Source organism: Carassius auratus, chromosome 2, assembly GCF_003368295.1.
Source record: "Carassius auratus strain Wakin chromosome 2, ASM336829v1, whole genome shotgun sequence".
NCBI lineage: Eukaryota > Metazoa > Chordata > Actinopteri > Cypriniformes > Cyprinidae > Carassius > Carassius auratus.
The window spans coordinates 2920971-2933960 of record NC_039244.1 but is presented as its reverse complement, the minus strand read 5'-3'; the positions used below and the strand labels follow the sequence as shown (position 1 = coordinate 2933960).

Below are 12990 nucleotides of genomic sequence, written 5' to 3'. Positions count from 1 at the left end.
TGAACTTCAGGACAAGAATCGGGATTTGAAACGGAATGAGAATCAGAATTGGTCAAGAACAATGAAAATCAGAAATAGAATTAGGGTTGGAACAAAGGGAAAGTAATACATAAGAACTATAATGAAAATCATAATTTGAATCAGTACTAATAATAAGATAGTAATAAGAATCAGGATTAGAATCAGGTTATAAATCTCTGAATCAATGCTTTTGCTCTCAAAGTCCTGTAAAGTTACATGTAAAATCAAAAGGAAAATCAGAATCAAAATTATGATGAACATCAGACTAAAAGCCAGAATGAGAAACATCAGATGAAAATGAAATGAAAATCAGAATTAGGACTGAATTAGAATTCTAATACGAATCCTAATTCAGGATTATAAATTGATCTAATTTTGCAGTCTAAATGAACTAAAATCATGGTCTGAAATGGTAAGAACAACCTTCCTACTACAATAAAAAAACGACACGTCAAAAATGAACAAAAAAGAGTGCAGGTAAACAAACTGTAGTCATCTGTAAACCCCCTCGTCATTTGTGACGCCTCATTTCCCAGTAAATACTGCACAATGCCTATCAGTGTAAACAAGGTCGAGGAAGAACGACAGAAGGGCAAGGAAAGACAGACAAACAAAGACCGACAGTTACAAACAGCCAAAACACAATGACCTTCACTGTATGATGTTGAGGACAAAGTCATGTGACAGAAGCTGTTTGGATGTTCCTGTCAAACATGAGTTATGGTGGACCAAACGATTAATGTCATACTACTACTATAACATGGACACACTGCTGTTTATTTGATTAAATATTGAGGCATAAATGCAGTATAGTATTACTTACAGAGAGACAGACAGACAGAGAGACAAAAATAAGAGTGATAAGCACACAGATGCTGTGCACATCTGCTTTAGGGAGACTCCAAACACACGGTCCGGCTCTGGGTCAGAAGGGACGCTTGTTTGCGAACGGCCCCCTGTGAGGGACGCAGCCATTACATGCACGGCTAGTAAAGCGGATTAACACAACGTCTTCAGAGATAAACTTATGAAAATCCTGTTTGTGACAGCAGCCGATCCCTGTGCATCTGGCAAAAAAGATAAATCATTTATGAAATTATGCTAATTAGGCCTGCCTTCATCTACCCAGCACAATGAGGGTGAAGCCTGTGATGTGTCTCCTGCGAGAGTTTGAGGGTCTTCTGATGCACGCTGGTTTCATCTGATTGATGTGACCTAAAATCAGTTCAAGTGCAGATTCATGGATCTAGATCTTACTCTCCTCACAGTACCATGTAAAAAAAATAAAAAATAAAGATATATATATATATATAAATTTTTTATAATCTATTTATCTTTTTGTTTACTATAATGGCACTGTCATTTTGATTCTTGTTGTAAGAGATATTGTATCATGTTTATTTGGTATTCCAAAAAATTGTTTTTTTTTTACCATGACCTACTGTTCGGCCATGTGACATATATGTATTTATTTACTCTGGAAAATATGTGTGTCAAAGGACTAGGAAGAAGCTTTAACAGACACATGATGCTGCAGTAGTTAGTCTAAGAGATGTAAACGAACAGGATGAATATAATACAGTACAGTAGGCCTATAAATCAAAGTTCCCCACTGTACCAAACTACCACAGTTCTTTTTAAAAGTTTAAAGCATCACCAAAAAAAAATAATACTTAGATGCATCTTAAAGCTGATAATACTGAATGTCTGCTCACCTTGAGGTAGTCATTTTCCGATCGAAGGTCTTCGATTTCCCTCAGCAGTTCCTCCTGGGCCATTTCCTTGCCCTCCGGTTTGAATTGTGCATCTTTCTCGGCTTTGCATTTGTCCGCGTGCGCACCGTGCACAAGTGCAGCCTGCGATCCTCCGCGCACCCGAGCCCCGGCCGCCTGCTCGCTCGAACCGGAGCCGCTTCCAGACTCCACATCGCTACTGGCGGCCCGAACGAGCCTCTGCTCGTCGGACAGCGGCTCGGAGGGACAGTCGGACAGATCCGAGCTGCTGTCCGTCTGACAGACGCCGCGTCCGGTGGGGACGCGTATCGGGGCCAGCCCTCCCTTGTTCTTGGCGATCTGCGGAGCAACGGTATCAACCGCTTTGCAGGCCGGTTTCGGCTCGGATGCTGCATTCTGAATGACTTTAACAGCTTTTTTTGTCGCTGAGCGCTTGATGTTGGTTTTTGCAGGTGCTGATGCGGTTTTGTCCTTCGCGCTCTGGACGGTGCGTCTCGGAACGCGGCTGTGAGGCGTCACCGGCGCGGCGGACGCGGGCTGCTTGTTGAATTTGGGGGATTTCGGCACGATCGGTTTGGTCGTTCGCGAGTGGATATCCTTCAGGACGGGTCTGGCAGGGGAAGGCGCGCGGTTTAACCTCTTCTTCTCCACCTGAGGATGAGGATGATGGCTCAGTGGTTTGGTGTCGGAGCCATTGGAGCTCTCCATTATACAACCTGACAGATAGATCCAGCCGCGCGCTTCTGTCTCATCACTTCAGATGGACGCGCGCCCGTAATTCACTTGCCCTCAGCCATCGCCGCGATGCTCCTCACGGAATACGGTGGATGATGTGGCCAAGTGCTGGTGGTGTCCGTGCTTCTGTGCGTTTAAAATCAATCCATCCCTCCCCCCACCCTCCCCAGGATTACAGTATTCCCATCTATCCCTGCTGTCCTCTCCACCTCCTGGCCGCTTCTCCCCCCAACTGATGGGAAAAATCTGCAGCTGCGGTCTGACGCTCCCCGTCCGTGTCTCGAGGAGCGCATGCGCCCGTTTTTCACACACAAATACTGAACATACCCCTCCTCGTGCACCGGTACAGGTCAGGCACGCGTGCGTACGCGTGGAGACGCAACGAGAAGCGCGCGCGCGCACACACACACACACAAACAACTACAAAAGAGACACAGGGAGAGAAACAATGTTTTATCATTATATGTGTTATAAATAAAAAACTAACTACATGCAATAAATGCATGCGGGTGAGTCTTAAAAAAATATTACAAAACAACACCATTTTACTGATGGTGTTATCAGATAAACTATGTACAAAAAAAAATAATGTTTCTAATGTAAAATAACTGAAACTGAAATTGATTAATAAAACTATAGAGAAAAAAAACTTCTAAAAACGACAAAAACACAGGAAAAAAATAGTACAAATAAAATTAAACTGAAAACGGAAACTATTGCGGTAAAACTGCAATATTAATAAAAATACAGTATCTCAAACATACTAAAATGAAACCGCTACCAACTGAAATCAGTTGAAATTAAAGCTCTAAAATAGCATACTAATTGGAAATAAAGTAAACTTAATCCAAAACTGAAATAAATAAAATAACCATAATTAAAATAAAAATTATGAAAATATTAATAAAAACTGTATTAAATGAACACTAAATAAATTAACAATACTAAATTAACCCAGGCTAGATGGCAGTAGTTATACAATTAGTTTTTTTTATCCAACAGCGCCATCATACCGTGAAAAAGAGGAAGTACATTTCTGAACATAAAAATGAAACTCATAACACTGTACACACATTCACATATTTTGCAATTTAAGAATAAATAGAATAAAATTCTGCAAAAGTACGTTTAGGCTTAGATAAAGTGAAAGAAAAGCATCAGAATGGTTACACACATTTGTGTAATAAATATATATCTTTATTTGCACTTCATTAGTTAAAGAATACCACAAGTTATAAATACCACAAAACTGCTTAAACATGCCAAACTGTTTCAAATAACTAATACCAACATATTATTCGTACAAAATACTGTTTTGTTTTGCAGTGTAATGAGGATCCGTTTCATTTTTTTTGTTTTTGTAATGGAGTACTGTGATTGGCCAAGAGACTAAAACAAATCCAAGGCTATTCTGTACAAAATTAAGGTTTATAAAGGCAACATTTGCCACTAGAATTAAGAAACTCTACTGAGTTCAAAGAGCATGTTGGGTTTAGCTTTTTCAAGATCACTGATGTGTCACTGACAGTCTTTCTGAAGAGCATGAAAGTCAGACTTACTAAGCTTCAAACTAAGCAAAATAAAATATGAATTAAAAACAAGAAAAACTAAAGAGTGCGCGCCTTCAGACACACACAAAAAATCTGACTCCAGGTTCAGAAGAAATTCAACTACCATCCAAAATAAATTAAACATCTGCCAATCCCGCAGAGAAAGAAAATAAAAAGCACTTGGTGAAAAGGATCAGATGATCATTAGAGTATCTCATAAGGTTATAATTTGGCTCCAGTCTGCAACCATCAACTTTTTGAGGTTAGTACACTTTTCCTAACACTGTTAACACATAAGGTTTAGGTTGGTTATCAACTTTCAAAGGACACACAGTTCGAAGAAGTTAAATTGGAGTTAAATGGAGTAAGAATAATACGAAACCAAAAACCTCAGCAACAGTCAAACATCAGTCCCCCAGAAACAGACACAAGTTTGGTTATTTAACACTATACTGGTTTCTGATGAGAATATTAATGCATTATAAACAACACTACACACATGAATCATCTTTCTATTATTTGACTTGGTGAATCGCATTAAACCTGCCAAAACATTTATAGGTCATATTTAACCCATTGATTTATTTGAAATATTTGGGGTCAAATATGACCGAGACACGGTTTTATTAAGATTTTTACATTTTCTCTGTAGATGACGTTCCAGACGCACAGTGACACTGTCAGTCATCTACAGTTTCTATGAGAAATGCATCATATTTCCATAAACTCACAAAAACTGCATATCTGGTTCAGCTGAAATAGCCGTTCCCATCAAACACCGGTTATATTTTGTTATATAACACAGCTATATCATTACTACTGTCCTTCAGCTAACGCAGGCAAATGATTCAATTCACCTGAAATCCAGTGGAGTCAGCAGTTTGTCCAGGATCACAGAAGCATAGTGATGTTAACTGAAGAGTGTTTTTAGGAACAAGTGTTAAAGCCAATGTCCCGTTTTACTCCCAAACAGCTCTCTACGGAGAAATAGCCCTTTCGGTGAGAGCATTTCAGTTCTGCAGTCCAGATCTAGAGAATAAAACAATGAACTCTATTATTAACCTTCCTTTATTCTACTCGAGTTAAACGAGAGTGAAAACAGACCAGGAAGCATCTCTCTGCTGCTAAATGATAAGAGTAATCTTCTGTACACAGGTCCTTCACTAACATTCAGCATTTCAGCTGTTAGCTCCGAATGGATTGTAGTGCAAAACACGACGGATAACACGAAATCCACCTCAAACACAGTAACACTGATAGAACGTAAGGCATAAGGACAACCCAACCACGAACTGACTCCTAAACACGCAGCTTCTCATGAAATGTACATCCAGTTCGCTTTTAATGCCAAACCAATTTGGGACTTGTAAAGTTTTCCTTAAGAAATCAGCTGAATGCATTTTTTGAAACGTGACGTGAAAGACAAGGTTAGAGTATCCGTCGTCCAATAGAAATAGTAGTTTCTTGTTTCTACTGAGAGTATATGATGATGGAAACTACATATAAATAGAAGTTGATGGGTTATGACATTTCATGTTTGTTTGTGATGCGTGTGCAGCGGTTTTCAGATCAGGAAGGCACACATCAGACAAACACTTTCCTTTGATTTCCAGAAATGAGGTAGTGTATGTATGGACAGTCACAAATGAATGCATCTATGTGTGTGTGATGATACGGATGTTCTCTACTGGCAACTAGAGGTAACAAAATACAGAGGATGTTAAATTGCAGAGGCTATGGTTTGTGAGGGATCTTTGATTATGTGGTAAAGAGCGTTTGTCTTTCATCTTTTTTTGGTAATGACAGGCCATCATCTCATCATCCGTATGGGCTGGACTCTCATGAGATGGGCATTTCGCCCCCTGGTGGCGGGAGTCTTTAACAGCATGTGTTGGGTTCTCAGAGGGAAGGTGGTGTTGGGTTTCTAAATAAAGCGTGAAGCGAGTCTCAACAGCAGCGCATGCGCGGCGGAGGCAGCTCTGGTGGGATTTCGGGTTCGGGCTGAAGGGACAGGACGCTGTTGGACAGCTCTTTACTGGGGACTTCAAGTGGCATCTGTGGAAGCACAACATTTAGTCAGTTTGTAAGATGTTAGAGACTCTTATATGGCTGTCTGATGTGCATTGCACAGTAAAATGGTAAGTACTTGCTCAAAAGAGATGGGAATCAGGGCTGAACGATAAATCAAAATAAAACCGAATGCGTGCGCTTGAGTTGCATTCGAGAATGCTAAATGTGCCAACCATCTTCCCAAACTTGTAATAACAAGTGCATCTGTTGTCAGCAAAAAAAGGCATTTTTCCATCAAAATTAAAGCTTAACATTTGAAAATTAAGATTCAAATTTTACAGTTGTACTAATGGTTCTTTATTTGTCACGTACAGAATTTCATACATGTGATGTAGTGATTTTTGTTAAATACTTGACTTAATTTCAAAGTAAAATATTACAGTATTTCTTATTTTGTTTAATATTGTTTAGTTATTGTTATTTTATTCTTATTATTTTTAATTCTTATTGTTATATAATCAAAAAAAATGCACGTAAAAAAAATAAAATAAAAATTGCATTTATTTTAGAATTGCAACGAGGCCAGAAACACTTGTGATAGTTAATGCCTCATTCTCAGGCACTGAGAATTTTTCAAAGAGAACATTTTGATGAACAAAGATTTTGATAAAATGGTAACAAAACATCTCCACTTACCTTACTCAAAATGTCATCAACTAGTTTAAGGAATATCTCATCCACATTAAAGTTATCCTTGGCACTGGCCTCACAGAAACGCATCCCTGATATCCGTGAAGCAAACTGACAGAAATGAAGACATTTATTTCAGTCTGATGGTGCTTCTGAATGGGATTAATATACAAATAATTCTTTTTTTTTTTTTTTTATGCAATCAGCTAACTGAGGCTCTTTCTTCTTCATAATGGTAACAGACCAAAATATTGTATGGCTTCAGAAGATGTATAGGCTTTGGACGGACTGAAAGATGCCCTCCACTGAACTAAATGTCAAGGTAAACCTGAGGCAAAAATAAAGTTCTAATAGCAAATAATAAAAAAGCATTATGACATCACTCATATTTGCTGAATGAAACAATGCCTGTTTCTAACTTATTTTGAGGCCCTGAATCCTAAAATATTGTTTTGGCTGTAAAATTATTTGCCATTGAATGTTTTTGAACATATTTTTCCACCCCTTAGCAAATTGTAAGTTAAATAATACATTTTGAATACCTCTTTTTGTCATTAAAACCATTCAAATAAAAGCTTCTGACATTTGCCTTCTTTAGTTATTTTGATAAGTGCTTTATTTACTGTATATAGTTTGAAAATATTAGAAATGTTGCCTTTGCAATTAACTAAAATAAATAAATTCTAAAACCTAAAATTAAAATAGAAAACTAAACAGAAAGATTTAAAAGTATAATAATAATCAAAAAGAACAAAACACATAACAAAATTACTAAAATGTAAATAAAAAAATGAATAAATTAATAACATTGCAATAAAAACTGAAATAATAATTCAACATTAATAAATGCTATTGAAATAATACTAAAATAACACCCTCCCAGCTTGTTGATGTGAAATAGCTGTACAAGATGAAAAGTTTTTTGTATTATTATTTTTTTAACTCAGCATCTACAAATTAAGTTTTATTGCAAAAAAATAATTAAATAAATAAATAACCTTTGTTACTTTCAGAAAACAGAAATTAGCCAACTAAAACTATTAAAAGTTACTTTCAGCAAACGAAATAAAAGTACCAAAAATGCTAAAACAAACAAAGTTAAACTGAAATAAAAATATATATAACTATTATTTATTAATATGGTACATAAACAATACTGAAATAACACTGCTCTCACCCTCTCTGCTTGTTGTCGTGAGATGGCACGATCAGACTCACAGTCCAGTTTGTTCCCAACCAATAGGAGCTCAGCATCCTCTGACGCATACTACACAGAAGCAAAACAACCCTTTAGTAAACAAATGGTATCCCTTTAGGGCAGGCATTCTTCAGGTTTTGGTAGCCTTAAATAAATTTAACTAGACCGAATAAAAAGGAAATCAGCTGAACTTCACACTGTGGAAAATTAGGATGATCAAAAACATGTATATAAAAAAAAAAAACTAGTGATTGTATTTTTTCTTCAAATAATAAGTAGAGATGCAACTGATCACCTTGGATCATATTACAGATTTTGAGTCACAGATTGGATAATTTTCGGATGAGCAAAGAAATGGTTCTTTATTATTTAAAGAACCCTTTACTTTCTTTATACCACAATACATATAGATCTTTGTCAAAGCTGACAGACAGCAGCAGGTGTGTATAGGCTGCTGCCTCTTTAAGGATATGATGCAGTGTGTTTGAGTGTGTGCACTTGAGTTCTCTTTTGCCTCTTCTTGTGCTTGAATGGTTCAAAACACTTGAATGTTTAAAACGAATCAGTGTTTTAGATGTTTTAGTACCTTGTCTATCATCTTCATCCATTTAGGCAGGTCTTCAAAGGTTTCCTGCTTGGTGATGTCGTAGACCAGTACGATGCCTTTCGCGCCGCGGTAATACGCTGAAGTGATGCTGTTAAACCTCTCTTGTCCTGCTGTGTCCCTGCAATCAGCCAACATTATCAGACTTACATGACATCCAGAGTGAGGAATAAATCATACGTTCGACTATTAGGAGAAATCGTGTCTTTACAATCACAGACGGCTGGAAGGGAGGGATGGAAAAAGTAAGGAGGGGGGCTGTGACCTCAGCTGTAAAACAATGTCAGTTTATTTTCAATTTAATAAAAGATTACAAAGACAAACATAACATGCACCAATGAATCACTCATAACATTCATAACAAGAACAGGAAGGTGCATTAGGACTTGCTCAGATCATTTGCTTTGCCAGTAATTTCATAAAACATTAATGTCTTTCATGAACAGATCTTGATTAAAAGGAAAAAGACAATTCTGATTAATTTTTATTAACATAATGGGACACCGCAAAAGTCAATTTCCATGTTATTACTGTACCTTATTCACCCTAGTCTGGCTGCATGTTTCCAAAACAGGATATGATGTCACAAAGAAGACCGGTGAGGCGTCACATGTCAATGAGCAGTTAAGACAGACACTCATGGATGCTGGGTAGCTGGATGTGAGTGGAGATGTTTTACAGATGGGACGTTCGAAAGCAGACGTCTGCAGAAGTGTGGTGTGAGAGAAGCCGGCGAGTTTTAGGGTCAAAAGAAATAATAATGATGATAAAGTTGGTGAGGAGGAGATGGGGGGTTATTATTAGTTTGGACTGGTTACAAAATGACTGAACCAGACTCGCAATAACAGAAAGATTAGTTTACAGACTAAAAAGAAAAGAACTAGAGATGTTCATAATAATAGGCTATAATAGACTATTCTAATTCAATGAATACATTTTGTGATTTGGCTTGCCTGTAAAAATGAAGAGTAAATAATGGAAATGAGAAAGAGTAGCATCTATATTTTCTATAGGCATCACATTATTAGTGAATGGTATGAATGATAAATTAAACCAATTAAACTTATACTAAACAGCCTAACTGATGAAGTAAAATGTGGAAAGATTTCTTACATTCATGTTTTTTAATTATTAGGAGTCTTCCACATATCATTTGTTGTATTAATTTTTAGTCACAATTAAAAATATAGAAAAGAACATAGAAAAGAATAAATGAAACTCTATCTGAATAGAACTCCGTAGAAAAGAACCAAACAGAATAGAATACAACAGACCCAAAGTAAATAAATAAAAAACAGAAACAGAAACTAATAGAATGTAACAGAGCCAAATCAAATAAAGCAGAATTGAAAAAAGAAACAATGGAAACTTTTTTCAAAAAAAAAAAAAAAAATGCAATTGCAACTTCTCTCTCAATTCTGAGGAAAAAAATAAAAATAATTTGAGATGTTAACTCTGTAAAGTCTGAAATGTGGTATAAAATGTCAATACTTTTTTTTTTATTCCATGGAGGAAACAGGCAAAAACAGAACTGCGAGATGCAAACTCAAAATTCAGAAAAAAAAGTCAGAATTGCAAAACAGTTTTTATATGCATTTTTTTAGTTTTTCATCCCGTGTCAGAAAAACACTTCCATAAGAAACAGATCAGAATAGAATAAGCCTTTCAGGTTGGAAATCATTAATGATATGTCTGTTGTTCCCCCTTCCCTGTTTGTTTGTATGGATGTTATTTTGTTAATCTAAAGACAACAAAGAGTTGATCACAACAGAAAAAGAAAGAATAGAATACACCATAAACCCAGACCACAACAGAATTGTAGAAAATAAAAGAATAGGATAGATTAAAACTGAATAGAATGGAATAAACAAATGTCAGTCGGCGAGATTGGCAGGAGTAGGCAAAAAAGGACATACACATCAGTTAGTGTTATGAAATTAGTGATATCACACTTAAAATGCACATGTTTAAATTCACATTGTTGAATTCTGGGATGCTGTGAGCATTCAATCAGAAATTAAAAGTCGCAATATTAGTGATGAGTGTACTGTAATGCTTTAATAATCCTTTATGATGGTAAAATGCCACAGAGTAAGTTAAAAGTTGGTTAACTGCAAGCAAACACAGCTGATTAAATCTCAGCAGCAACACATGAAAGAGGTTTGAGTCTAAGAGACTCTGGACTGGAATTTATGACTAGGTGCAGAGCGACTTCATCTCATGTGCTTCTGAGACACAGGAAGTGACAGAGTGGGCTGAGTCAACGATAAGGACACAGCACTTCCTCTCCACTCACCAGATCTGTAACCTGATCTTCTTTCCTCTCAACTCCACCGTTTTGATTTTAAAATCCACACCTTCAACACAAACAGACAAGCACGAAGAAACAACATGTAAGATCAGTCATACGGAGTCTTCAAGCTTTACAGTGCCTCTAAAATTCACTGTTATCTGACACATAACTGAAAGCACTAATATTTAATATAACACATACAAATAGATTAGGTTTTGTGCCTAAATATTCCCATGTGTATGGCAATAAACACAGCCAAAGTCAAAGCACAGATCATGTCACAGCAGCTGTGTGTGTCTGGCTATTCTGGGATATTGGCATGCAACTAATCTGATGTGAAGGCCTGTCACAACTGAGTGAAGTTTTCACATGTGCACTGGTTCAAACATTTATGTTGTTGGCTAAAAATCACTGATTTTGTACCAAACGGTTTTATTATATTAATGCATGTTTCCTAAACGTGGCACTCATCACATGATTGATGCAGACTGATTCAGCATTCGGCAGATCTCCCATGTAACGACATTATAAAAAAACTGGGCATGAGAATGAGGGATGAAAACCGTTTAGACACAGATGCAAACTAAACTCACATTCATGTGTTAACATCAAACTCTTACATCATTTGAAATTGTTTGCATCAATCTGTGTTACAAAAGTCTGATTATTATTAGGAAAATGTTCTCGGATTTACGTGGTCAGTGGCACAGATGTGATTTTCAGATTGTGGCTTTCTAACATCTGGCTGAAAAGTTTCTGTCGACACAGTCAGGACCAAACCTGATTGACCAGAGCTGCTACTCTGACCTCTGAACTGTTGCTAAGTGGTCATTATTATACTGCTGAAACTCTTAATGTTAGAAGGCAAACACTTTTATTTTTTTATTTTTGACTATTTTTTATTATCCAAAATTATAATATCCATAATAAAATAACTGCAGAGTTCACAAATTATGTACACAAAAACAAATATTAATATATTCATATTATTTTATTTATTTATTATTAATTCTTAATATTACAAACACACACACACACAATAATATTGTGAAATATTATTACAATTTAAAATGTGCCATTTAAAGAATTTATGTATGTATATAATAACCATTTATATTTCATTAATAGTTTTAATTTCACTAATAAAGTTAGTTACATATCTATCCCATACTAGCTAAGGGTCGTTTAATTACAAAACTATCTATGTATAGTTGACTTATCTATGCTGTAGCGTTCTCATTATTCAAACCTTGGATACAGTTGAACTGACTTGAGAAGATAAACACAATGTGGTATGTTTGTGTTGTTAAGGTAACTAATGTAAACAGAAAGATAACGGATACTAGTAACACAAATAAATCAGTTGTTGTTGACCCTCTTTCACTAACTCTGTCAGTTTGTCTTACCCACAGTGGATTTGCACGCCTCGCAGAATGTATCATCCGTGTATCTCTCCATAAGGCTGGTTTTTCCCACTCCACGGGAGCCGATGATGATCACCTGGAGTTTATAATCAGCGGCTCTCGGCGGCATCTTCCTGCGGCGTTGCGACGCTCCTACAGCGGGCGAGCCACCACCGGCCCTCCGCTGGACACCGAACCCCGACTCCATCCACCGCTAACAGCCGGTCCACATCTGCCACACGGCCAGTCCGCTTCAAACACGCCCTCGCATCACAAAGGGAAACTTTACTAAACTTTAAGGCGGCTTTTCGGGAGAGTTTGTCAAAGTTTTCAATCTCTTCAGTCAGTCGGTTATAGTCCTGCGCTGGGAATATGATGAGAGCGGCCGTGACGTCACCAACACTTCCGGTTCCGACGCATTCCAAAGGAAGAGCGAAGCAAAATTCCATTTAGAATAAACACACTTGGAAGATTTACGTTATCCACTACAAATATTAGAATCAGATGTGGAAAATAAAAATAAATTTGTCGCCTTTTAAATCGTTTTTTTATTTTATAAAAAGCAATAATAATAATAATAATAATAAATAATTAAATTCTACATAATTTTGAACACTTTTTTGTCTAAACTAAAAACAAATCCATTTTAACCTTTCTCCATTTTTGACTGTAAAAATTGTCTTTATTAATACAATTTAAATACTACACATGTATGATACACATGCTAGATTATTATATGATATCTATCTATCT

The 12990-nt window shown here is 36.6% G+C and overlaps 2 protein-coding genes across 5 annotated transcripts in view; both read right to left on the bottom strand.

Annotated features, from left to right (window-relative positions):
- LOC113112538 (microtubule cross-linking factor 1-like) overlaps positions 1-2890 on the bottom strand; it is a 50403-nt gene extending 47513 nt beyond the window's left edge. For all 4 annotated transcript variants that reach the window (XM_026278205.1, XM_026278214.1, XM_026278223.1 and 1 more), the window contains exon 1: positions 1737-2890. In XM_026278205.1, coding sequence (XP_026133990.1) covers positions 1737-2462 — 726 coding nt within the window. In that variant the 5' untranslated portion in view covers positions 2463-2890. The remainder of the gene's footprint in view (positions 1-1736) is intronic.
- A 774-nt stretch (positions 2891-3664) lies between these two features.
- On the bottom strand, positions 3665-12725 carry LOC113112527 (ras-related protein Rab-12). Its single transcript, XM_026278195.1, has 6 exons — positions 12241-12725; positions 10838-10898; positions 8524-8662; positions 7917-8006; positions 6746-6850; positions 3665-6094 (listed from the first exon to the last, which is right to left on the bottom strand). The coding sequence occupies exons 1-6, from the start codon at positions 12443-12445 to the stop codon at positions 5987-5989; spliced, it is 708 nt and encodes a 235-aa protein (XP_026133980.1). The 5' UTR covers positions 12446-12725; the 3' UTR covers positions 3665-5986.
- Positions 12726-12990: the final 265 nt, after the last annotated feature.